The sequence below is a fragment of the Lycorma delicatula genome, chromosome 1 (genome assembly GCF_047948215.1).
Source record: "Lycorma delicatula isolate Av1 chromosome 1, ASM4794821v1, whole genome shotgun sequence".
NCBI lineage: Eukaryota > Metazoa > Arthropoda > Insecta > Hemiptera > Fulgoridae > Lycorma > Lycorma delicatula.
Genome location: NC_134455.1, coordinates 88,247,737 through 88,273,560, shown reverse-complemented (window position 1 = coordinate 88,273,560; position 25,824 = coordinate 88,247,737). Strand labels below are relative to the sequence as shown.

The 25,824-nt window shown below is 33.0% G+C and overlaps 1 protein-coding gene across 2 annotated transcripts in view; it reads left to right on the top strand.

Annotated features, from left to right (window-relative positions):
• LOC142319995 (DNA-directed RNA polymerase II subunit RPB2-like) overlaps positions 1–25,824 on the top strand; it is a 109,888-nt gene that overhangs the window by 16,760 nt on the left and 67,304 nt on the right. For both annotated transcript variants that reach the window (XM_075357678.1, XM_075357683.1), the window contains exons 6-8: positions 15,324–15,488; positions 17,172–17,368; positions 25,674–25,793. In XM_075357678.1, coding sequence (XP_075213793.1) covers positions 15,324–15,488; positions 17,172–17,368; positions 25,674–25,793 — 482 coding nt within the window. The remainder of the gene's footprint in view (positions 1–15,323; positions 15,489–17,171; positions 17,369–25,673; positions 25,794–25,824) is intronic.

Sequence of the window (25,824 nt, the reverse complement as noted above, 5' to 3'; positions counted from 1 at the left end):
ATCTGTTTTTATGCTGAAAATCAAGTATGTTTCCACTCTTTACTCTGTTTTCTCAATTCTAGTGCTTATTGGTTTATCCATGTCTCATGACGTTAAATAGAATAATAATAACATAATCAAGAAAAAGATTCAAGCGTTTTTTATTCAAGTAAAAACCTTCATATCAAAACCTTCATATCAAACTTTCAGTGCATCAGAACTAGATGTATATCAGTATATTAAAACCAAGCTTTCAGAACAAACTACAGTACACAGGTACAATAATGTGTAAAATCTGTTGTACAGAAACACAGTATTTCTGTGTTATTTCGTTCACAATAAAGTGATGATTTTTTAAATTATTTTTCAAACATTATTTTTAAAAGTTTCTGTTGTCATCACTATTGTGTGTCAAAAGATGTGCTTCATTAACAACTTTTTTTTTTACTGCTTACCCATGCATGAATATCTTGATTTGTTCATGCAATTCACAGTAAATTGAGCATTCATTCAGCAAAAAAAATATAAATTGTTTTTGGAGCTTCAGATAACAAACAACTAATAATTGTACATCTATGTTTACATATGGATTGAGGGGAAATAAATACTATGTTCTGGAATGCAATCAGTTATTCATTGCATAGCACATTTCACTATTTGCCCTCCACACATTCAAGTAGAAATATGCTCTCCCTCCATGTGTGTTCATCTATTACTTATTGAATAACCCTCGTGTTATACAGTGTTTATTAGAAAGAAGAGTAAGACATTTTTAAAAATAAGAATGATAGCGTTTTAAAATATTTATCAGCTTATATATAAATTTTTCATAATCACTTCTGCACCAGGGAGTCCTAATTAGATCCCAATCTGAGCATTAAAATTTTGTGAAAATGTAACACTTTTATTGCCTAATAAATTGAAAAAGATTCTTTATCACACATTTAATACTCAGGCATGTGCCCCCCCCCCCACACACACACACACACATACACACTCACATGAACAAAGTTAAATGATAAAAATTTCAATTAACGAATAATAGTTTCTTGGATAATCAGTTTGAACAGTTTAGAAATGTTTGTTAAAATAAATTAGATGACAATTTTAAAACTTATAGTTTAAACTACTTTTACAGGGAGCGTGGAAGAATTTGCAAGCTGCAACACATTAAACAACCTTATCCAAATTAACTAAAAGATACTAATAATGTGGAGATTCACTTACTGATGATATTGTGAAAAATCCTTGCGAGAAATTGCATTCATTTTGTTAATCAAATCGTGCTTATTCATAAAGATTAATGATAAATTTGTACTATTCAGAAAGATAGATTTTTCAAAGATCTTTGAGGAAATTGTTGTTAAGTTATAGGTTAATAAAAATTAATCCTAGTTCACTTCCCTTTACTTTTAGGTCTCTTGTGACTGATTTATAACAAATTAGGATTCTTGATGTTCATCGTTAGATGTATTGTTAGACTAATATAATGACAATTTGGCTACTTGCTGGTGAATCCTTTACACGGAAGGACAATCTGTTCAGCTACAAACTCGACTTTTAGTATTGTATTTTCTAAAACTGCTAAACTTTGAAAACCCTGCTTTTATGTAGTAAAATAATATTAAAATTGTTTTATTAATGTTATTTATCACAATCGGTATAAACTAATGAAACACATTTATGATGCTCATAATTTAATTAAAATTGTTTATGAAGTAATTATGGAATTATTGATTTACATTACTTGTTTTTTTTTCATAAATATTTTACTTAACCTACTACACCAATGGTAATACACAATTTTAAATTATTGAAAGATTTACTAATTTTTTATTTTATGTGAATGTCCTCATTCAAATTAGAAGTGGTATCATTTAAAATATCATTTTGGTTTTTAAGTTTGCATTAAATTATTCATTTAATAAAATAAGTCAGTCTACCATAGCAATTTTTTCCCTTTAGTTCTTTGTACATGGATTCAAATCCAGTTAAGTCATAGTCATCTTCCTCTTCTTCATTGTTTTTGTTAAACTGGATGAATTATTGCTCCCATTATTCAAACTTATTAGAAATAATTCAATCATTTTTAACCATTTCAACCAGTTTGTTTGTATTTGAAGATATTCTTTGCAATTCTGACAGTCCATATTCAGAAAATTTTGACACAGTTCTTTTACATATTCTAAACCAAATCTACATAGTTTAATTGTAGTATTGTGTGATGCTACCCAATTTTTTAACTTGCCCAAACCAACTCTATCAAATTTAATTCCGGATGTTAAGGTGAGATACAGAGAGTGGTGTGTTCCTTTTCAGCATGAATGTGGAACTGTGTAGCAAATATAGCGTTCTTTGTTTCAGCAAATAATACTGACCAATTTAATTTTGAGAATATTACCTCTATACGGAATATTGCTAAGCAGCTATGAATATACATCACTTTACCATTGCTATGCACCATTACCCTGATATCTTTTGAAAAGGGAAATTTCATATCTAGACCATTTTCTTTTGTTTGACTTCAGCCTTTGCTGTATATGACTTGAATGAATGTAAATTTTGTCTATGTATAATAATGGGGTCCTCTTTTGTAAATTTCTTATCACGCTAAAACTAAACCTTTTGTGTTGAATATCATGTTTTTCCACCGGATCCAAAGAGTTAGATTTCATTTTATGCTACTTAAAACCAATTTATAGTAACAGTTTTTGTAAACTGCCCTTGCTTCCATAAAAAAATCCCTCCTTTTTTAACTCTGTTAAAAATTTGTAAAAGTTTTTTGCAGAGTTGGAAAACATTCTGTTATGCATAGATGAGTTATAAGAATAGCACCTTTTAACAAAAGTATCTAGGCTAGAAATCTTTCCTAGCACTTTTAACTTATTATTTGATGAAGCAGAAGATGCATTCCCTTTGGATTTAACTTTTTCTAATATTCGTGTGGTTATCTTACTTGTATTGAATAGACATTCAAGGATTTTTTTGATGTTCAATTAAGAATGTCCCATCATTACGTGACTCTGCAGTCATGTAATGAACTTTTTTTTTAATTTCTATACTTTGTGAACTGAGTAAGTAGTATACTTTTACTTGGTTTACACTTGGTGTTATAATGTTAGTTTTTAATTATTTTATCTAATTTAAAAGGGAATCGGTAATGCTATTAAAACTTTTTAAAAATGACTTAATGCACTTAACTTGCATGTATTTATTCCCTTGAAATAAACCAAAATGTTAAATTTAACATATGACATGAAATCTTTTCTAAATTTAAAACAAACAAAAATTCAGAAGCATTCGAGAAACCAAAAAAAAAAATTATAAATTTTATAAGAAATACTTCCCATTCAACAATGTTCTCAAACAAGTAACAAGCATGTTTTCATTCTAAAAATGAAAACAAGAGATTTATTATTTGCAATGTAATCAATGTGTCTAATAATTTATATTGCTTGATGTGTAAGCCTTAATAATTTTTTTACATATTCTATGATTGAATTTGTGTGCAAATACCAATTTTGACAAATTCATAAATGACTTCCTGTGATTCATAGACTCTGTAAATTAGATAAAAATTTTATTTTTCAATAACTTCTCATTTTTTTATTCATTTATATCTTTAAAATTATTGATTGTAAACTCTGTTTTTCTGTGACTGATATTAATAAATAATGTAGAATAATATTCTGCAGCATAGAAATAAAACGTTTCATAATTGGATGGTATAAATAAATGTTTAATACTCATCTGGATAGTGTACTGTTATCAAAGTAAACTGACTGATGTGAGTGATGAAGTGTGGAGTTTCTTTGCTCCAGTTATGCAGGAGCCATTGCAAGTAGAAATAATAATTGCAAGTGCAAGTATAATACTATATATTACATTTTATTCAGTTAACTTTTAGAGTTCAAATAAACAACCTGCGTGTATGAGTGTTCAGGCAGCTGATTCACAAGCATCTCCTGTAAATTCTGATGCATATAAAAGAAACTACATGACATTAATATTCAGTAACCACATGCTATTATATTTTAAATTTAAATAAATTTATACTACGATAGACAATGGATTGGTTGAGACGGACCAATGAAATGGCCACCACGATCACCTGACCTCACACCAACAGACTTTTTTCTGTGGGGTTGGATGAAGTCAGTTGTTTATTCAAAATGGATTAACACACAAGAGGAACTAAGGAATCACATAATAGAAGCTGCAGAAACTATTAAGAATACTCCTAACATTATGAGACGCATTAGAAAAGATTGGATTCATCAAGCGAAATTATGTACTGAACATAACAGGGGCCACTTCAAGCAACTTTGAAGGTAATTAATATTGTTCTCACTAATTTTTAATGTCATTTTTCCATTATTTTCAAAGTTGAATTACATTTTATGTTAAAAACTGTTTGCAACCTATGAACAAAATTAGTTATTTCATGCTGTTAATTTTTTTTTCATAATTCAGTCTGTTTTGTTTTTTAATAAAGTTAAATTTCAATATCCTGTATTCAATTTTTTCTTAAGTAATTTACATGAATCTTTTCAGAATTAAACTTTCTACATTTGTAATTGAAAAAAAAAAATACAACTTAATTAATCATTTAACAAAGTTTTCTTATATTATCCACAAAAATTTATTAGTTTTTACCCTTTTGTGTTTTAAAATTAATTGAGGTACAGTTTTGGAACCCATTTTTTTAATATTTTTGAGTCAAAAATCATAAGAAACAACTAAATTTGCCCCTTAATTTACCTTTCCAAAATTTCTGGAAGTTTTCATTTCCCCAGGGGAACCAAAATCCTTGCCAAATCTTTCACTGGTCGTAACTTGCTAACAAATTGTTTCAAACCTATATTTATATGAACTTTTTAACCAATTTTAGCTGTAGAATAGCTCCCGAGAGATTGCCATATAGTTTTGAATCACTCTGTATAATTATTTTTTTTTTTAAATCGTATACGAGTGACACAAAAAACAGGACCTTTTGAAATGCATAGTGGCAGCTGCTATGTACAGTTAGTAGCACTGCTTTATGCAAAGGCAACCTTGCCACTCAGTCATCATGGAGCAGTAGAATGGTCAACAGCATACTTCACCATAAAATTGTTATACAAAACCAATGATAGTTTGGAAGGTGCACAAAGGTATTTCAAAAGTTTCCATTTTTTTGTGTCACCTGTATAGCCTTCAGTTTCTTCTCAACCCAACTGTATTTTTTATATTTTTTTTGGCCATTAATTCCACACAAGCTTGAAGCTTGTCTCTCTCTTTTTCTTTTTTGTTTACCCTCTGTAATCACTGTAAGGTATTACTTCAGAAGATGAGTGAGTATGATATGTATGAATGTAAATGAAGTGCAGTTTTGCACAGTTTCAGGTTGACCATTCCTGAGATGTGTGGAAAAAATGAAAGGCCAAGACGGTGGAGATTGGCATATTTTATCTAATGCAATCTTTTTCTTAATACCTTATTTATTCGAAAATAAAACCCCCTCGATTGTAAGACCTTCCAAATTTAAAAAAAAATTTGTGAATTTTAGAAAAATTGTTGGTGGACAGATAGATTTCATGTCAGACGAGGCATGGTTTCTTTTATATCCAGCCATGTTAATTCAACCCACCAGGTTGGTCTAGTGGTGAACACATCTTCCCAAATCAGCTGATTTGGAAGTCGAGAGTTCCAGCATTCAAGTCCTAGTAAAGTCAGTTACTTTTACACAGATTTGAATACTATGAATACTAGATCGTGGTTATCGGTTTTCTTTGGTGGTTGGGTTTCAATTAACCATACATCTCAGGAATGGTTAAACTGAGACAGTACAAGACTACACTTCATTTACTTTCATACATCATTCATCCTCTGAAGTATTATCTGAACGGTAATTACCAGAGGCTAAGGAAAAAGAAAGCCATGTTAATTCGCAGAACATGAACTGAAGGTGAACATTCAACGAGAAGTCAATGAAATTGACAACAATGTTTTACATCAGACAACTCTTAATATGATCAGTCAAACACAAAATTGCATTGATGTCCAGGGTGGTCATTTTGAACAGTTTTTGTAACATTATTGTTAAAATTTCATTTGAATTCCAATATAACCTACCGATTCTGCAGCGGTTACGTTATTCAGTTTTATTTCTCACCCTGTATTTTGTCAGTGTTACCGGTAAAATGAATTCATGGAAAAGTTTTGCTGTAGGGTTTAAGTTAGATGTTTTGGAATTCGCTGAAAAAAATGGTGTATGAGCAGCGGGTCGAGAGTATTCAGTACAACCAAACAGGATTCGTTACTGGAGAAATCAGTGAGATAAATTAAAACCGCAAAAAAAGGAACTCCATCTTTTTATGGCCCTAATAAAAGGCTGCCATCCCACAGTGGATGATACAGACAATGAGCAGGTGGAAGAGAAGAGAAGTGAAATGATAAAAAATGTGAAGTAGCAAAAAACGATGTAAATGTGAGTGACTTTAAAGCTAGTCATGGGTAAGTGTTGCGATTAATGAGAAGAAAGGGATTCACTTTGAGGCGGACAACTTCTTTGTGTCAACAACTACCAGAAGAATATACTGACAAAGATTTGGAGTTTCAAAAATACCTACTTCCTGGAAGAGGAAAAAATCAGTACCTCATATCTCAGATTGGAAACACCGATGAAACACCTGTCTTTTTTTTAAATGCTGCGAAACACAACTGCAGAAAAGTGAGTGAACCCAGTGAAAATAGCTGGAACAGAAAAAATGAGATGCATAGTTATGTTAGCCATTTGTGCAGATGGAAAAAAATTGTCTCCTTATGTAATTTTTAAAACTGCTGAAGGGAAAACTACCAAAAGGTTTACATGTTCATGTACAAAAAAAGGGATGGATAGACGCAAAACTAATATGTGATTGGCTAGAGGTTGTTTGGATTCGCTACCCTGGAGCAATGTTAAAGAAACAAGGAATTCTCATTTTATATAGCTTCCATGGCCATCTTGAAGATTCTGTAAAGAATCAAATCAATGAAATGCACACAGATGCTGCAGTTATTTCAGGAGGCCTCACTTCTGAGCTGTAACTCTTGGTTGTAAGCATCAGTAAGCGATTCAAGGACCACATTAAGAAATTTTACACTAAATGGATGACAGATACTCAGTGGGACATCAATGATTGTGGAGACGAGGATAATGATGAAAGCAGCAGTGTCTCCGAGTAATCTCTGTTCCAGGTAATTAAAACACAATACTGCACTTTCTGCATTATTAAAATAACGGCAGTTGGTTTGAACTAATCATTTGTAAGTCATTCATTTCTGTTTTCTGACATACTGGTACCTGTAAATCTGAACAAAGCCACACCCCTGATGTCAAATAACACGCTTCCTCAAATAACAAGACTTTTTTATCTATATAACTTACAATAGTTTATGTTTAATAAAACATACTAAATTCATAGTTCAGTAATACAGTTATTTTTATTTCCATGTTCCAAAATACCTGTTTGTAAGACCCGCCTCACATTTAAAAGCCCCCAGATTTTGGGGTATAATTGCGTTAAAAAAAGGGGTAGTCTTATTTTCAAGTAAATACAGTATTTTTACTAGCTTTTTGTATTAATTGTTTACATTCATTGAATTTTTATTAAAAACATCTTAGAGATAATTTCTTTGCTTTATTTCTATTCTTTGGATTGGTTGTGTCTTGGCCTTTCATCTGGAAGTCCCAGGTTCGAATCCCAGTCAGGCAACGATTTTCATACTTTACAAAATTACGTTTTGAAGAGTATTCCACATTCCCATGAACAAACTTCAAGCTTACATGTAGAATTAATGGCCAAAAAAAAAATTTGTTTAAATACACTTAGGTTGAGATGTAACATGAAGGATAGATATGATTTTTTAAAGATAGTAATTATATAATATTCACAGCATTTATCTCAGCCCACGATTTTTTATATAAATTATTATTTACCAGGTGGATTGTAACTATTTAACTTTAAATATAGATAAAACCATTCCATTGTGCTTCTTAGGTAAATGGCTAATCACATGAATAGAATTCCCGTTAATGATAATAATAATAGTATTTCAGATGTCATATTATAAAATTTCTGATTGTTTTTTAGATGACAAATTCTCTTGAAATGATCAAATTGATTTTGTTTGTTACAAAATTACACCACACTGATTTGCTGTGAAGTATTTTAATAAAGCACTAAGCTTTTCATTATTAATAAATACTTATTGTCAATATTATTATGACAATATTTATTTTGTTAATTTTCATCTGGAGTATAACAAAATCTCTCAGGCTCCCTGAACAAGTCAGAATGAGCATTCAAGATATAGAAATGAGCTGTCAGTTATTGTTTGGTGTCCATAATATGAATCATGTAGACCAATATTTAGTAACTTAAAAATGTTGATTTATCCATGAGTTTATGTTTATAAAAATGCAATCTTAGCTAAAAACGAATAGTCACTTATTCTTAAAAATTAATAATAGCCACCTTTAACCAGACAACAGAACTGTTTTCTTAATACAATAGAGTAATAAGACAGTAATAATAACAATAGAGAATAAGTCAATATAATACTTTCGCTTATGAGAAAGATGCCTTATTATCCTTCCATTGTCATTTTTAATAAATTACCAAACAATTTAATAGGACTTGCTACTAATTTATTTAAAATCAGATTAAAAGATTCTCTTTGAAAAAAATAATATTACTTTGTTAATGAATCTTTAGATAATACTAATTTTTTTTTTTTTAATTGTATTTTCTGCATCTCCATTCCAGCACTTACCTAAACAGGTACTCAAGTAATTTTATTAACACCTTCTAAATTGAGAATGATTGTTTTACTTATTTTTACATTTAATATCTTCGTATACTTATTCCTGTTATGCTTATAAGTAAGCATACTTATTTCTTATATACTTATACTTATATATTTATTTCTTATATACTTATTTCTTATTCATATGCTTATATACTTTATTATAATATACAGGTGGTCCAAAAGTCTCAGTACAGCCTATTATTTCAGAAGTTGTAAAGAAAATGAAAAATTTGAATACACCAACATAAATTAAGTATGAGGTCCCACCTTTGGGGCATAACACAACAATGGCTGCCATTTTGAATCGCCGTTCGTTTATTTAAATGGGAAGGGGGGGTCATGTGATGTATCAAAACAGATTGAAATTTTACCAGGAATTATTGATTGTAGAGAGGCGCCTAGGTGCTTGACCCCTGGTATGGAAAGATACCGAATGGGTTTGAATACATGTCCTAGAAGAACAGAAAGGAGAAAAATAGAGAAAGCTGGGGGAGGACTGGTCAAACCATGACTCAGAAATGAAAATAATAAAGATAAATATGAATCATGATGCGCCAGCCCACAATTTGCTGACTGAGAACTCCTCGAAGATGGGTGCAGGGGCTGTGCTTGTCTCTGAGCCATACATTACCCGCTCCCAACCAGGATGGCTACTGTTGGGAGATGGAGGCTCTGCTATCTGGCTATGTAAGCATACACGTGCCTGAGATATACATTTGGGTTGGAGCCTCGTGTTATATATCACCCAACATAGCGATGGAGATCGCTGTGATCATCACTAGTGATGGAGATCATCACTATTTGGGAAAATATTGGATTCTACTGCAGATAATTTACCGATGCATCGCCCTGCATTTCTGGTAAATGGGCAATTTTAATTTGTGGTCCATGGATTGGGAATTCGTTAGGACGGACATACGTGGGAGGGGCTACTTATGGCCGCAGCAGCAGCACTGGATCTTGTTTGTTTGAATGAGGGTGGTACCTTTACATTCAGGAGGGGTGCAACCGGGTCTACAGTAGACATAACATTTGTCAGTTCGGAACTGGCCTCATGCATTAGCAACTGGTGGGTGTGGGAGTGTCTCTGGGGGAGTGACCATCAGCCAGTTATCACTATGTTAATAGAGAAAGGATATAGCAATGAAGAACCATTCACATTTATGGGTTGGAGCACCTCTTGCAGCGGCACTGGATTTAAGTGGAGTCTGCGAAGCTATTGCTGCAAAGGATAAGCTGCATGGCCTGGTGAGCTCTCTTATGGTGGCATGTGGAAGTCTCCCTTGGAGATATACTAGAAAGGGGCAACCTCCCACATATTGGTGGACAAGTGAGGTGGCACAAAACAGAAGAGAGTGTCATAAGGCCAGAAGGTAGATGTCTAGGGCTTACCTCCCTCCCCTGAGAGACATGTGTGGCTTGATATAAGGAAGTCAAGAAGGACTTAATCAAATGCATTCGGGAGGCAAAGAGAACTGCTTGGAAGAAGCTAATTACAGATGTTGAATAAGACCTATGGGGGAGGCCATATAGTGTCCTGTTAAGAAGAATACTGAGACCCAGAGTCCCCCGTTACACAGGATGCTCGGGAAGTCCAGGGTGTAATAGACGAACTCTTTCCTTGCGGACAAGGTTTAGCCAGAGGCGGTCACTAGATGGGAAGTCATTGACAAGATACAAGACCCCTATCAAGTAATTAAAGATTGGATGGCTGGGGCTGGGCTTATGCTGGTCCCAGAGAAGACAGAGGCAATGGTGATATCCTTTGTGAAAAAGAAACCAGTATTGAAGTTCACACTTGAAAACAGAAGGACATCTCAAGACTGGCAATAAAATACCTTGGTCTTTGGGTGGATGCAAGGTTGAGGTTTGGAGCACAGGCCATAGAGGCTGCAAGTAAAGCAGAGATAACTATGAGGCTGATATCTGGTCTCCTTCCTAATTGCAGAGGGCCCTGATAATTGCGAAGGAGGTTGATGGCCAGCACGGCATACTCTATCATGCTATATGGAGCCAAGATATGGGCCAGTCTGATAAGATATACCAAACAGTTAGGCAGATGAAAGGCACTGTATAGAAGCAGCTGTTTAAGGATAATATCCACATACCGCACAGTCTCCAAGGAAGCGGCTGAAGCTCTGGCAGGACTTACACCTATAGATTTGATGATCATGCAAAAGAAAGGACTATGAGAACAGGAACCTTTGCTCTCTGTGGATAAAAGGCAATTAATGGTTGAGATCACAGAGGAGTTGGTGGAAATCTGGCAAGAGCGTTGGGATAGAGGAACGAAGGGACGATGGACGTACCGCTTAATCAGAGACATCAGGAGCTGGTGTAGGAGAACCCATGACTCGTTGGGATACAGTTTAGCACAGTTCCTGACGGGCATATGGAGGCTACAGATCATATTTGTTCAGATTTTGTCAAGATTTTTCAGATCTATGTCCTGAATGTGGAATGGATGAAACCCCCTCCCATGTGTACTTTTGCTACCCACACTTTGGGAGAGAACATGAAGAAATGCTGGCCACCCTTGGTGTCGAGGTGTCAAGGTCATTTTTTGGCCAGAAGAAGCACAGAGTGTATTGATGAGAGGACCCAATGAGTGGAAGACAGTGGAGTTGTATGTAAAAAAAGTAAATGAGAAGTTACACATATGGGAGAAGTCCCGATGGGGAACGAGGTGCCGAGCAGGACAGGCTCGCGGCTGAACTTCTACGGGGTCTCCTAAGCATCTGGAAGTCGCCTTGGTGCGATGAGGCTGTGGGCACTATCTCCAAACCCCAATGGTGGCTTGCTGTGTCTTTGGAGCAACTATAGTGGCTGTAAATGATAAGTGTTGTTTTGTGTACATTGCTGGGTGTGTGTGAGTTTGTATAAGGAGTGTGGGTTTGATTTTTGTTTGTGATTGCTGTGGGAGTTTCCTTTGCTTTTGTTCAATGTTTTCTGATAGAGGTGTGTCTGTGTGATGTTTTCTGGTTGTTGCTTGTTTCTTACAGGCTGGTTGTTTCTTACAGTTTTATTGATTGTATGGTTTTTCACTATGTTAGTGGTATCCGATTGTGTCTGTGTGTATGTGTTGTATGTGGGCGTTATACCTCCCTCGTGAAGTAATGCCACATCAGCGGTTTCCAGGAAGAGTGGAGGTTTAGTCAGTAGTACTAGGCACACATACACACTTAATACCATCTTGTGGAACCTGTTAGCGAGTTCAACACTGCCTAAAAATAGGCATCTATAAATGGGATTCCTCCACCTCTCAACAAAAAAAAAAAGAAAAGAAGATATAACCCATATTGATTTGTTTATTAAGTCAGTGAAATTATACAATTTTCATCAAATTTTTAACATATAAGAACTTAATTTTATTATGTTCAAAATTGTATTTAAGTCACCCATACACACACACACACACACACACACACACACACTTTGAAATAAGATTGATTTAATCTACTCATGAAACTGTCCTGAATTTTGATAAGACCAGCAACAGGTGAAAATCTATAAATATCAGTATCAGTAATTTAACAGTTGATAATGTACATACATTATTATACACATTTCAATATCCATTTCTAATGAATACTTATAAATCCAGCCCAATGATTTTTAGATTAATATACAGGTGGTAGATTAATATACAAAATATCCCACGATGAAATGGAGAAACTTGCAGGAAATGTTCAACTGGTGAAAATAATGAAAAAAATTTATATAAACATAGGTCTGAAAATGCTTTATTTTCGAGTGACAGCCAGCGAAAGATTTTGCCCAGATTTCAGCTCTTCTAATAAAAATAAGTCCTACTGTAATTTTTCAGACCTAAATTAAGGAGTAAAGTTAGTTTTCTTATGTAATTTGGGCCGAATAAAACATCTGGATAGTTAAAACATGTCCCTGAACTATAATTCCAATAGTTTGTAAGATATCCAATGTGTAAAATAAAATTTGGTGTTGAAAAACAAATTTTTTTTTAGGTTTGTAATACAATATCTTTGTTAAGTGACTAATAAATGCAGAAGTAACAAAACTCATAGATAAATTAATTCTGAGAAAATTAATGTTAATACAGCCAATAAAAAGTAAATAAAAACTTTTAAAAATCGGTTTTTGAATGAAACAAAACATACAAAAAATAGATAGAAAATTGTATTATTCTTTCTGTACCTAATAAAAATTGTTCTTAATATAGCAAAACAAAAAAATAGAATGTATTAAATGATAACAGAATAACAAACCTCAGTAACAGTAACTGTTCGAAATACCCTTCTTCACAATGTACACAGCACTCTGCCGACATAAAATATTTTTGGTGGCTTTCTGTATCATCTCAGAATTGTTTCCTATAAATTTAATAGCATTTCATATTTTAATGAGTAGCTCTTCATTAAAGTCTTTGTTGGTTTACTATCATTTTAATATGGCCCCAAATGAAGTAATCTAGTGGTGTTAAGTTTGGACAATTGTCACTTGTCAACTGGATTAATCCCCCACATCCAATCCAGTTTAAGAAATTAGCACTCAAGTTATTTCTAACTGCTAAAGAAAAATGTGGCATTGCACCATCTTGCTGGAAAATTATTTGCAATCTAGTTTGTAAATGTACATTCTCCAAAAAAGCCAACAAATTATTTTTAAAAAATGAACATATACATCTCCCATAAGGTTTTCATTGAAAACAAATAGTCCCAGAATTTTGTTATAAATAATGCCACACCAAACATCAATGTGAAATCTATGTTAGAAACTAATTTCCACAATACCATGTGGATTGTCTTCGCTTCATAAGTGGCTATTTTTAGAACTGAAGACTCCGTATCATAAAAGTGGTTTCATCAGTAAATGTAATTGAATTTATCTTATCAGCACTGTTTAGAAGTCAGTGACACAAGATTAACTGCTGGGAGTAATCTGTTGGTCTCAAATTTTGAACCTTCTGGGAAAGGATAAAGATTTTCTTTCCGTAGGATGCGCCACACTGTTTTTTTGACAAACAAGGACGATATGAAATTTCCCTTATACTAGTGCCTGAGCTGTGCTGAATATACTGAATCACATGACGATCATCATTAATATGATGATTTACTTGCTCTTCAACAGAAAACAAACTCGGTAATGACCTTTTCGTTTGTAAATACTGATACACCAAAGAGTATTTAAAAAGAATGTTTATAGGTACAGAAAGAACGATTTTCTGTCTTATTTTTCAGCTGTTTTGCTTAATTAAAAAAAGTTTATTTACTTTTTTATTGGCTGTATTTACATTAATTTTCTTAAAATTAAATTCTGTACAAGTTTTGTTACTAAATATTCCACATTTATAAGTAATTTAACAAAGCTGTTGTACTATAAACCCAAAAAACTTGTTTTTCAACATCAAATTTTGTGTTTTATGTTAGATATCTTAAAAACTACTGAAGTTACAATTCTGGGACGGGTTTTATCCATTTCCCAAATCAAATTACATAAAAAAATCATCAACTTTACTACTTAATTTAAGTCTAAAAATTACAGTATAGCTTCTTTTTATTAGAAGAGCTGAAGTCTGGGTGAAACGTTTTGGTAGCCGTAACTCAAAAACAAAGCCATTCCAGATTTTATGTTTATATGAACTTTTTTAATTATTTTTATCAGTAGAACATGTCCTGAAAGAGTCTTCGTTTCTTTGTGGAACACTATATACAAAGAAACACTTCCTTTACTAACTTTTATAAATTAATATAAAAAAAACTAATTTCATCTGAACTTAATTCATGCTATTAGGTCTACATTAGTTACCTACCATATCTAGGACAGTATCGTTAAAAAATACATTTAAATCTATTAACGTATTTATAAAATATTGCAAGAAATTTGGTTAAGGGTATTGTTACTACCTTTAATTAAATATTTTGAATGAGCGAGCTGAACATTTGATAAATTTGGTTTATTAACTTAATAGTCTTTCTAACAATTTATTTGAAATTAATCTGTAGGTAAATTGATTACTTTTATTAATTTTCCAACACTGTTTCTAGAACATCATTTTTACATTAGTAATTTTGTTACTTATAAAATTTTCATGAAAACTGTTTAGATCCTAGCCATGTAAAGTAAACATGATTGCATAGTTATTATAAATTGATAAAATTTCTGAAAACAGCATACAGTATATTAACTTCAATATTTATTTTAGCATTTTTTTTCATTAAACTAACTAATATTGTTTTAATCATTAATAATTTCATTACCAAATTCAGCAGCATCAATTAAATAACAGCAACCAAATACAACAAGGAAATTACATCAGACTGTGTCTGACTTTGATGATCTATAGTAATCAGTTTATTAAAATACACCTTTGGAAATTATCCTTTTATCTGTACTTTTCATCCATTAATTTTCAGGATTCTTCTCTCTGTGGTGTTCCAATTGTTATGAAACTATCAATAAGGAATATAGTTTTATAAAAAATGGAACCAATTTTGTAAATTTTTTTTTAATGTTTAATATATTTCTGTTAATAGAGTAAAAAAAAACCATTAACTGGCCAGAGAATTATTGCTGCTTTACCATATATAAAGCAAGAGTTACCAATTATGATTGTTTTTAGAGCACTTGGGTTGGTGGATGATAGAAGCATTCTAGAACACATTATGTATGACTTTGATGATCCTGAAATGATGAAAATGGTAAGATGAATTGGTTTATTGATAATAAATATGTAATAACTAGACATATTTTAATTAATCTGAATTTACTGTAATATCAATTTTAAAATACTATACCAATCATTATTATCTTCTTGTTAATAAAATAAGGTTTCTTTACTTGTTCAACAAGTAAACATAAGGTATTAAATGAATTACATAATATTAATAGAATCATTAAATAGCTTCTTTCAGAACTGTTACATGTTACAAATATCTTTCAATATGCAGAAAGTCTACACCTGTCTGTTCCCAATGAAACAGTAAAGCACCATCAGGTAATATACCTGATGGTGTAATGCTTAATCCACAATAATGTAACAAAAAAAAAAAAAAAATCAGCTGCTTTCATTTATAAATTAGAGATAAACTTGAATGTAAAACATCTGTAATAAAATGTTATTGCTTAGGAAGCTCCCAGAATTTACAGGCAAAGTTATGAAAGGCTGAAATGCAAGCAGGATTGATAAAATTTAAGAAAAATTGTAAGTTAACTTACCAAATTATGATCATAAAAAGATTATCAAAGATGTTAAAAATACGTTGGTAGAATCTGACGACCTTATAAAAAATATCCATAAAAAGATGTTATATCCTTCGCTATGTGGAGGACCATAAAACATTTGTGGTAGGTTTTAGAGCGAGGATGAATTGTAGATGCATAAGTAATGAATTGAAACGTCTTGTTGCTATTGAATTGTTATTTAATTTCTTGTCGTCTTGATGTTTTGATAACATATAATTGAACATCTAACATGTAATGTAACACATATAATTGAACTTAATAAGATATAAGTATACAAATAAAATAAGCGTTCATCTGAACATTAATATGCGTGTCCATCCAGACTGAATATACAACAAGACCACTCTGGGTCAGGTTCTGGTGCCGAATGAATAGAAGTCGCTACATCATAATAACCACTCCTTGCGGTATTATGACATAGGTCATCGTATGACCATAGCTTGCTGGGGAGCTCTAGCCCTCGCTAGGTAGCAGCACCTGACGGCAAAAGTGGCATGTAAAGTACATGAAGGAAGGTTTATTAATCAAAATTTTTGTATTCCCAAATATACTCAATAAAATTCTAAATGATAATTAATTATTTCAACACATAAAAATTAGGCCTTTTTTTTGTTTACTCCTATTTATATTTAAAAAATTAGTAAGTGCAAAAAATAAATATGTCAAATCACAATTTTTTCCCCATATTGTTAATACTGCTTTGAAGCAATAACATTTTTAAGAGAATTAAGTAGTTTCTTGAAAATTGAAAGTTTATTTTGGAATAAAAGAAATTGAATAATTCAAGAAGTGGAAAATTCACTTATTGAAGAGTATATCATAATTAACAGAAAAAATGAAAGGGGGTTCTACAGATCAACATCGGTCCAGTCAACTTTACATCTTTAAAACTACTTGAGTAATTAGTTAAAAAAGGTTTATTTATTATAATTATTAATAATAAACAGTAAGAAATTTTTTTGAGATAAATTGTATTAACTACAACCTATCTCTCATAAAATAAAAATTTGTGCATGAGCTGTAATGATCACTTGGGATGGTCTTAGTATTGAGTTTTGTAGTCGGTTTAAACATTTTAGCCATGAAAGTTTGATTATAAAGAACCAATTTTGAAAAGTAAATAGTTTTTTTTTTTCTAGTTAAAGCCATCTTTAGATGAAGCAGTCATCATAAAAAATAGAACTGGTGCATTAAATTTCATTGGTGAAGTAGCTAGTAGATCTGGTGTTCAAAAACCGGAAAAAATAAAATATGCCAAGGAAATTCTGCAAAAAAACATGTTGCCGCATATTGGTGTATCTGATTTATGTGAAACAAAGAAGGTTTACTTTTTGGGGTTTGTTTTTATTTCATTGTATATAACAATTTATTAGTATTAATAATAGGTGTGATTAAAAAATAATGAAAATTGTTTAATTCTGCTCTATGTCTTTTTGAGTGAATCATTTTTTTCTCATGCAGTGGCAACACTGCTTATAATGTATAACATTTTCAGCCATATTAGACATGTAGTTCAAATATTACAGCTAAATAATTAAAACTTTTTTTGTTATGAATTACTTTGTTTGACAAAAGATTTGCAATAATCTTTTGTTTAGACAAGGATATTATGTGGATACCAAGAGTTTAAATGGTACAGACACTTTCAAGACAGCCCTGAAGGTGTTAAAAAATGACAAAAGTGTTGGACATCCTAACAAATCATTGACCAATGAAAATATTGAAAGATTAAAGGGCGTTACGATCAATAATTATTAAATCCTTATTAGATAAATTGCAGAAGAGGTGGGAATCTCTTAAGCCTCACGTGAAACACTTTTGACTGGCATTTTGGTATGAAACAAGTGGCAGTGAAATTTGTTTCAAGACTGTTGAATTTTCAACAAAAGCAACATTGCAAAAACTTTGCAGAAAAATTGTTAACTGACATCTCTTATGACTCAGAATTATTCTAATGTGTCGCAGCAGGTAACAAAAGATATGTAAATAATTATGATATTGTAACAAAGGCACAGTCATCCCAATGGAAGCTTCTTGAAGAACCGAAACAAAAAATAGCACTTCAAGTTCGATTGTGTGTTGAAGTTCTCCTTATTGTTTTTTCCAATTACAATGGCATCATCCATTATGAATTTTTACCACAAGATTGTACAATCAACAAACAGTATTGCTTAGGAGTTTTACACCATTTACATTTGGCAGTCCAAAGAAAATTATCATAAATTTGACAAACAATTCTTGGGTTTTCCACCACAATAACACTCCAACTTATGTTTCTCTATTAAATTGTGATTATTTAGCCAAAAATAACATTATAATGATGCCGAAGCCTTCATATTCTCCAGACATGGCACCCTGTGATTTTCCTTGTTCCCACTGATTAAGAGAACATTAAAAAGAGAATTTATGACAATAGATGAGATTAAAAAAGCAATCGCTACATGAACTAAAGACTACAACAAACAAATGCTTTCCACAAATGTTCTGTGGATTGGAATACCAGTTGTGTAGATATGAAACCGGAATTTGCCCATAGATGACCCTAGCTGTCACTGTACTTTCCGTCAAACCGCATCATTGGCACCATTTTCTTTCTTTGACAGCTGACAAAGATTTTCAACTCACAACAATACAATTTTCATACAACAGCATAGTTTTAATTAGCGTTGAACATGTAGAGTTTTGTACCTACAAACTACGATTTACAGACAGCATTGATTTTCTGTTACTGTTTAAAGAAAACCATGCAAAATTGCATCGAATGCTTGTTGAAGCTTATGATGAGCATGCTCTTGGTAAATCACAGTGCTTTGAGTGGTTTAAAAAATAAAAAATTCAAAAGTTGCGATTTTGACGTGAGAAACAAAGAACATGGAAGACCACAGAAAACATTTGAAGACAGCAAATTGCAAGCATTGTTGGATTAGGATGATGCTCAAACCCAACAACAACTCACAGATCAATTAAATGTAACATGAGAAGCTGTCCCCGTACGTTTGAAAGCCATGGGAAAGATCTAGAAGATGGGAAAATAGGTTCCACATGAACTGAATGAAGGACAGCAAGAAAACTGAAAAACCACTTACAAAATGCTGCTCGCCAGGTACAAAAGAAAGTCATTTCTCCATCGAATTGTGACAGGTAATGAAAAATGGATATATTTTGAGAATCCTAAGAGTAAAAGATCATGGGTAACTCCAGGTGAACCGTCGACATCGATATCAAGGCCAGATTGCTATGGAAAGAAGACAATGCCCTGTGTTTGGTGGGACCAGAAGGGTGTGATATATTATGAGCTGTTAAAACCTGGTGAAACCATTAATACTGAATGCTACCAACAACAAATGATTGATTTGAATCAAGCACTGCATGAAAAACGACCAGAATATCAAAAAAGACAACACAAAGTGATATTGCTTCATGATAATTCACCATCACACGAGGCAAAACTGGTCAAGGAAACGATTGAGGCATTCAGTTGGGAAATACTTTTGCATGCAGCTTACTCACTGGACTTTGCTCTGTCTGACTACTATTTATTTGCATCGATGGGACATACACTTGCTGAGCAGCGCTTCACTTCTTATGAAAATTTATGAAAATGACTCGATGACTGGTTAGCCTCAAAAGAGCAACAGTTTTTTGGCATGGCATTCATAAATTGTCAGAGATGGGAAAAATGTATAGCTAGCGATGGACAACATTTTGAATAAAATATTTTTTATTGTTTTCATACAATAAACGTGTTTTTTGTATATAAAAATTCAGGTTTCATATTTACACACCTGGTAAACATTGGCATAAGTGTGTCTCATCTCTGGGGGACTACTTATTAAGATAAATGACATTAAAATATTGAAGGGAATATTATCAATATGGAAGAAGAATAAGTAAATTCTTTTTGTTAAAAATTAGAATTCTCCTAAATTTTTAATCACACCTCATTAATGTATATTCTTTTCTTTATAGCTATCAGTTTTATCTTTTAATTTCTATTTTATCGTCATTAATTTTGAAATTTTAACTGCATTTTTCCTTTGATATGATTTAATCTTATTTATTTGTTCATCAGACGTGCTTGTTTAAGTCTATTTTACTTCTTTCAATCATCTGCTGATTGATTCTTCTACTCTATGTTATGCATACATGCATACACAGTATGTCTGAAAAGTTCCCGAACTAATAAAAATACAGATTTAAAGATAAAAGAATTTACTCACACCAGCCCTTTACGTAGAACCCTTCTCTAGTTATACACTCGTTGCAGCACCAGTAGACCCCGTCAAACGTTCTGAAGAAATCACTTTCTCGGATCACCTTCAGCTGCTCAGTGCAAGCCCTTTGGATGGCCCAGAATGTCATCAAAAAAGCAGCATCTTCAACTTGAGTTTTAGGAACAGAAATAGGTATCAAAAACTAGATATTTTAAAGAAACCGTTAATACTGATCACTACCGACAATAAATGATTGATTTGAATCAAGCATTGTGTGAAAAACAAGACATTGAGATTTGACAAATGCAATGCATCAGGTGTTCATTACTTCTAAATAGAATTTAGAATTCACAGTTTGACCATATGGGACAAATTCATGATATATATATATATATATATCGTATGGTTTTACAAGAACATGAAAGTATCCACAATCAGATGGAAATGTCCAAATTTGACAATCAGTCCAGAGAACTTAGAGTCACTTGATGTACAGTCCCTAGATCATTATCAGACGCTCAAAGTGGGCACTCTGTAACAGTATGTTTTATTGTCTGCTCCTTCACTCTGCAGTCGCAGGCAGCAGATGGGCGGAAACCCCACTGCTTCAAGGTGTAACCACATCTCCCTTGACCTGTAAAAATGAGGTTCAGTCTTGATCAGATTTGGTGCAGTAGTTGGAATCCCTCAACCTTTTTTTGTTGAATCTTGAAGCAGGTGAGCATTGTTGGGTGGACGTTCATTCCAACATTATTACAACAGAAATGATTCTTTGAAGTCTCCATTTATGGAACTAATCACTCTATTTCGTTAGATCACCGTTCCGCACACTTCCACAGTGCATAAGATCCTTACTCTGGAAGGCCAATGCCAGATCTTCTGCAAACTGGATTTTCATGGAGTCCGTGTCTGGCATGTCATGGATATACAGGTTAAACAGAACGAGAGCCAGAACTGATCCCTGAGGTAGGTCATTATTCAGAGTCCTCCATCTGCTAGCTCGTCCATTCAGGAACATCTTAAAGCTCCTGTCAGAGAGCATGTTGCTCACTAGAAACGCCAGCATTTGATATTGAATGACCTAATAAACTTTGACATCAATCCTCCCTTCACACAAGCTGCCATAAGAGCCGCAAAATTCACAGCTGATTTGAGACCTTGCTGAAATCCAGCCTCCACTACAGTTGTCAATGTTAAGACCTGGTCGCATTAGTTCCAATGCTTCCTAAAGCCACCCTGCTCACGGCAATGATTTGATCAATGGGCTCTTGAATGCGATTTAGAATAAGCTTTTCTAGTAGCTTATAGGTTATGCTGAGTAGCAATACTGGTTGGTAATGAGAAGCTTCAGTTCTGTCTTTGCCTGGTTTCAGGATGGCAATTACCTTAGCCTGTTTGAAAAGCTTCGGCAATTTTCCAGCTCAGAATTTCATTGAAAAATTCAATGAGCCACAATCTAGTTTTAGGTCTGATGACCTTAAGAAACTCCAGATGTATGCCATCAAAGCCAACAGGTTTATTTACCTTCAGCATATTCAAGGCTACATCAAGCTCCTCAATGCAAAAGTCACATGAGTAGTCTGGAAGCAGTTTCAGATGGGACCTCTTTATGTACAATTCATTTTTTATGGTCGTGTGTGCACCTTGTCTATTCTAGTTTTTGAAATCTTCATTAGTCTGAATGCTACATCAGCATTCACATGTCTGACTGTACTTGACAACCTTGGATCTGTACCAAGCTTCCTTTTAAGGTCCCAGGCCTTCTGACTAGAATGCATAAAGTTGAGTCCTGCTGTTGTTTTATGTCATTTTTCTCTCCTGTTCTTATTGAGAGCTCTCAAGAGGTCATCATTGTTGTGTCATTGTAATATTTCTGATACTCAGCATATAATCATCATGCCCTTGAGACCACCAGGGATGTACTCCTTCCAAAAACCACATGGAATACATCTCCTGGCATTAATTTTAATCACACCCACAAACCACTCATAATTGGATGGAATTGAAGTAATCCACTGAATGGTATTATCAAGACCCTTCCGAAACAGTTCCCAATTCACAAGCTGAAAATAACATCGAGGTTGAGGGCTGGAGATGACTAATGGAATTTCAGTACCATAATGAATTATGACTGGCCTATGCTGGCTGTGTGGGAAAAACCCATTGACCTTTCATTGTGTCATGTCGTTATGTCGAAATTTTGATATGATGCACAAATCAGGAGAATAATCTTCAGCCATCTACCAGATCGGAATGTTCCTGAATCTTTAGCATTGTACACAAACTGGAGATTGTACATATCCATCCATTCATTTAGAATAGCTCAATTTCTGTCGTTTTCCTGAAATCCCTAGGCTCGGCTATGGCTGTTGAAATCACCAACAAACACAACCAGGTGACTGAAGGATCTTACAGGTGGATTTGAGCGACTTGTGGAGGTTTGTAAATATTTACAACAGCAGTGCTGGCAATCTCCGCAGCCAAAACAAAGACATCTTCTGTCTGACTCGATAAGTTACTTTATAATCGATGAGGTGGGACCTGATATATGTCACAGTGCCATATTGTTCAACATTTATGGCCCCAACCGAAAGATTTCGATATAATCTTCCCCTTGTGAAAAGATTTGGGACATCCTTGGTGTGAGTTTCCTGTATTGCAACAACATCCATAGCATTCTGCAGCATCAGGCATGAGAAATATTGACTCTTAGGAGATGAAATCAATTCAATGTTCAAGTGACAAATCTGTAAGTTGTTACCAATGGGGATTGGTAACAATAATGGGGAGTGCTCCATGCTTGGTTGGTCCTGAAAAGAACTATTCATAGATAATTTTCCTGCATACTTGTTGCTGTGTAGCAGCACCTTCGTGGAAGAATCAGCCGGTACTAGACCGTTTCCTAGGGATTGCCCGATTGCAGTAACCACAATCTTCAGGGAGCCTTCATCCTTGATTCCAAATTCATAATGAACAGGCCCTTTTAGTTGAAGAATGCAATCAACATCATTTTTACTCTTGCTGCCTGACTTTTGCTAGTCTTTCTGATCTAGGACTCAACCAAGCAGCGTATTGACACTTCATTTGTAGATCACACATGAAGCATCAACTTACATCCCCAGTTACAGTTGTTTGCAAAAACTTCGGGTCGCTATCAGCAGTTTCAATGAAGTCTTGAGTGTAAGAAAGACACACCTGTTTTTGTTCTTTGGTCAAGAAGTGTAGAACAAAAGGGAGTACCTTTCGGCGGTTCATTTCTTCTGTTAGAATTTTGCGTACCGCATCTTTACCAATGTTTAGCTCTTCTGCTATGCCCCAAAGGGTTAGATGAGGTTGTTCGAGCAGGAGTGCGTGCACTTTCACAACATTTTCATTGTGAACAGCTGTTGACAGCCTCCCGCTTTGTTCGTCATCATCCAGTCTTTACCGTCTTTAAACCGATTCCACCATGTGCATGTTGTAGTACAAGGTGCTCATCACCAAATGCTTGCTGTATCATAGAATAAGTTTCAGCAAAAGATTTTTGAAGTCAAACACAAAATTTTAGCATGCTTCTCTATTCCATTTGCAAGCTCACACAAGATCACATGAACACAACATATATGGCTGAATATAACTCAAGACTGGAGTGATGAAACATGATGAAATTTTGTACACACATTTTTCAGACATCGTAATATGTAGTTCCTTGATTGTCCAAGAGATGCTTGTATCAACTACAGAAATTTATTTCAGGAACTTTTCAGACCTACTGTGTATGTGGATGTGTGAGTGGAGGGTTAGTTTGGTGGCTATAAGTTGAATAAGTGTATCAGATCTTGTCCAAATTTTGACCTAAACATTTTATAATATTCTTAGTGTATTAGTGAATTACAGAAGTTAAGTGTGCAGTGAAACTAGTAAAAATTATCCACAAGTGTTGGACACATATGCCCACATATGCAGTTCTACTAGGATTTAGATATAAATCTTCAGTGATATCTTAATTACACTGTATGAAGAGAATCATACTTTTACTTTTACTTTTTGTTTAGTATTAAATGAATTCAAAGCGTTTGATCTTCTGTTACATGATAAATTAATTCTTCATCCTTCTGTAACAGAAAGTGTCATCTTGCATAAAGAATGATGACAGAAATTTTTTTTTAATGTTGACAAATTTGGGTTAACCTGTGCCAACAAGTAAATTACAACATACAGCAATTGGATAAAGGAGTGTGGATGTTTTGGCCAAAATAAAATTTTAAATCTTTACGGAGTGCACTTAAATTTTTTTCTTACAAAAGCTGAAGTTCTTTTTCATCATGATGAATTATCAAAAATTTTCATTTAATATTCTCCCCCTTCCTAAAAAATGACTACATATTTTTTATTTTTTTTTTTGCTACATTTTGCTTCAGAAAATGAAAATGAACAACTCCATACATTCTTCCCTATAAGTCTCTTCCAAGAATTTTAGAGTTTCTGTATATGAGTTTCTCAGTTTAAAAAAAAATGCTTGTCAGAATTAAAGAACGAAAAATCTCTTAAAGAATTTTCATTTTCTTTAATGTAAAATCACCATGGAGCACAAAACAAGCTCAACTACACACTTTTTGAAGTGAAACAACAAATAAATAAAGTATTTATTTCTAAAGAATCATAGTTTGCAGCATCCCTAGCAGGATAGACAGTAGCATGCATAATGTTGAAATGCTATTTCTAAAGTTTGATTACTTTTTGAATAAACCTTGTATGATAGGCTAAACAATAAAAACCGTTGAAATCATCAAACTCAGTTTTTATCTAGAACTAATATTTACTTTTTTAACAAATTATACTCTTTAGATTGATAATATAACAAGTAAATAGGCTTGAAGAATGGTATCATATTACTATATGAGAAAATGTTATTGAATTACCACTACCTCAGAATGAAGTATAATAAAATCAATATATAAAAAAGGTTTTTACAATTATTTGCAGATACCACTTTAAAATTAATTTTGTAGGTCCAATAAAAAAGTGTTGAATATGCTGCAGAAAATTAAAAATAGATAATTATTACAGTTAGTTGAAATAATTACAAAAAATTGTAAATTTATAATAAATTATTTTAACAGAAATTTAAATTAATAAAACACATAGGAGAATGTGAGCTAACTCATTTATTTAAGCTGATTTAACTGACAAAACAGATTTTATCGCTAATTGCACATATACTCAGATATGGAATTTATGATAACTGACTTCTAAAAAAACACTAACGCATACCCCATAAATGAATTAAGAATTTATCACTGAATACATGTGAATCTGAAGAAACTTTTTATATTACTATAAAATTTCCTTTATTATATTTCCTTATAATTAATTATTATTTACACAAAGGATGATACGGTTAAAAGAAATAGTACAATTAATAAAAAAAATCTTTTCAATTGTTAGATATATGGTTCATCGTTTGGTATTTACTGCACTTGGTCGTCGAGAATTGGATGATGAAAATCACTATGGAAATAAACGTTTGGATTTGGCTGGATCCTTACTTGCATTTCTGTTTAGGGGGTATGTAAATTTATTTAACTTAACTTGTATA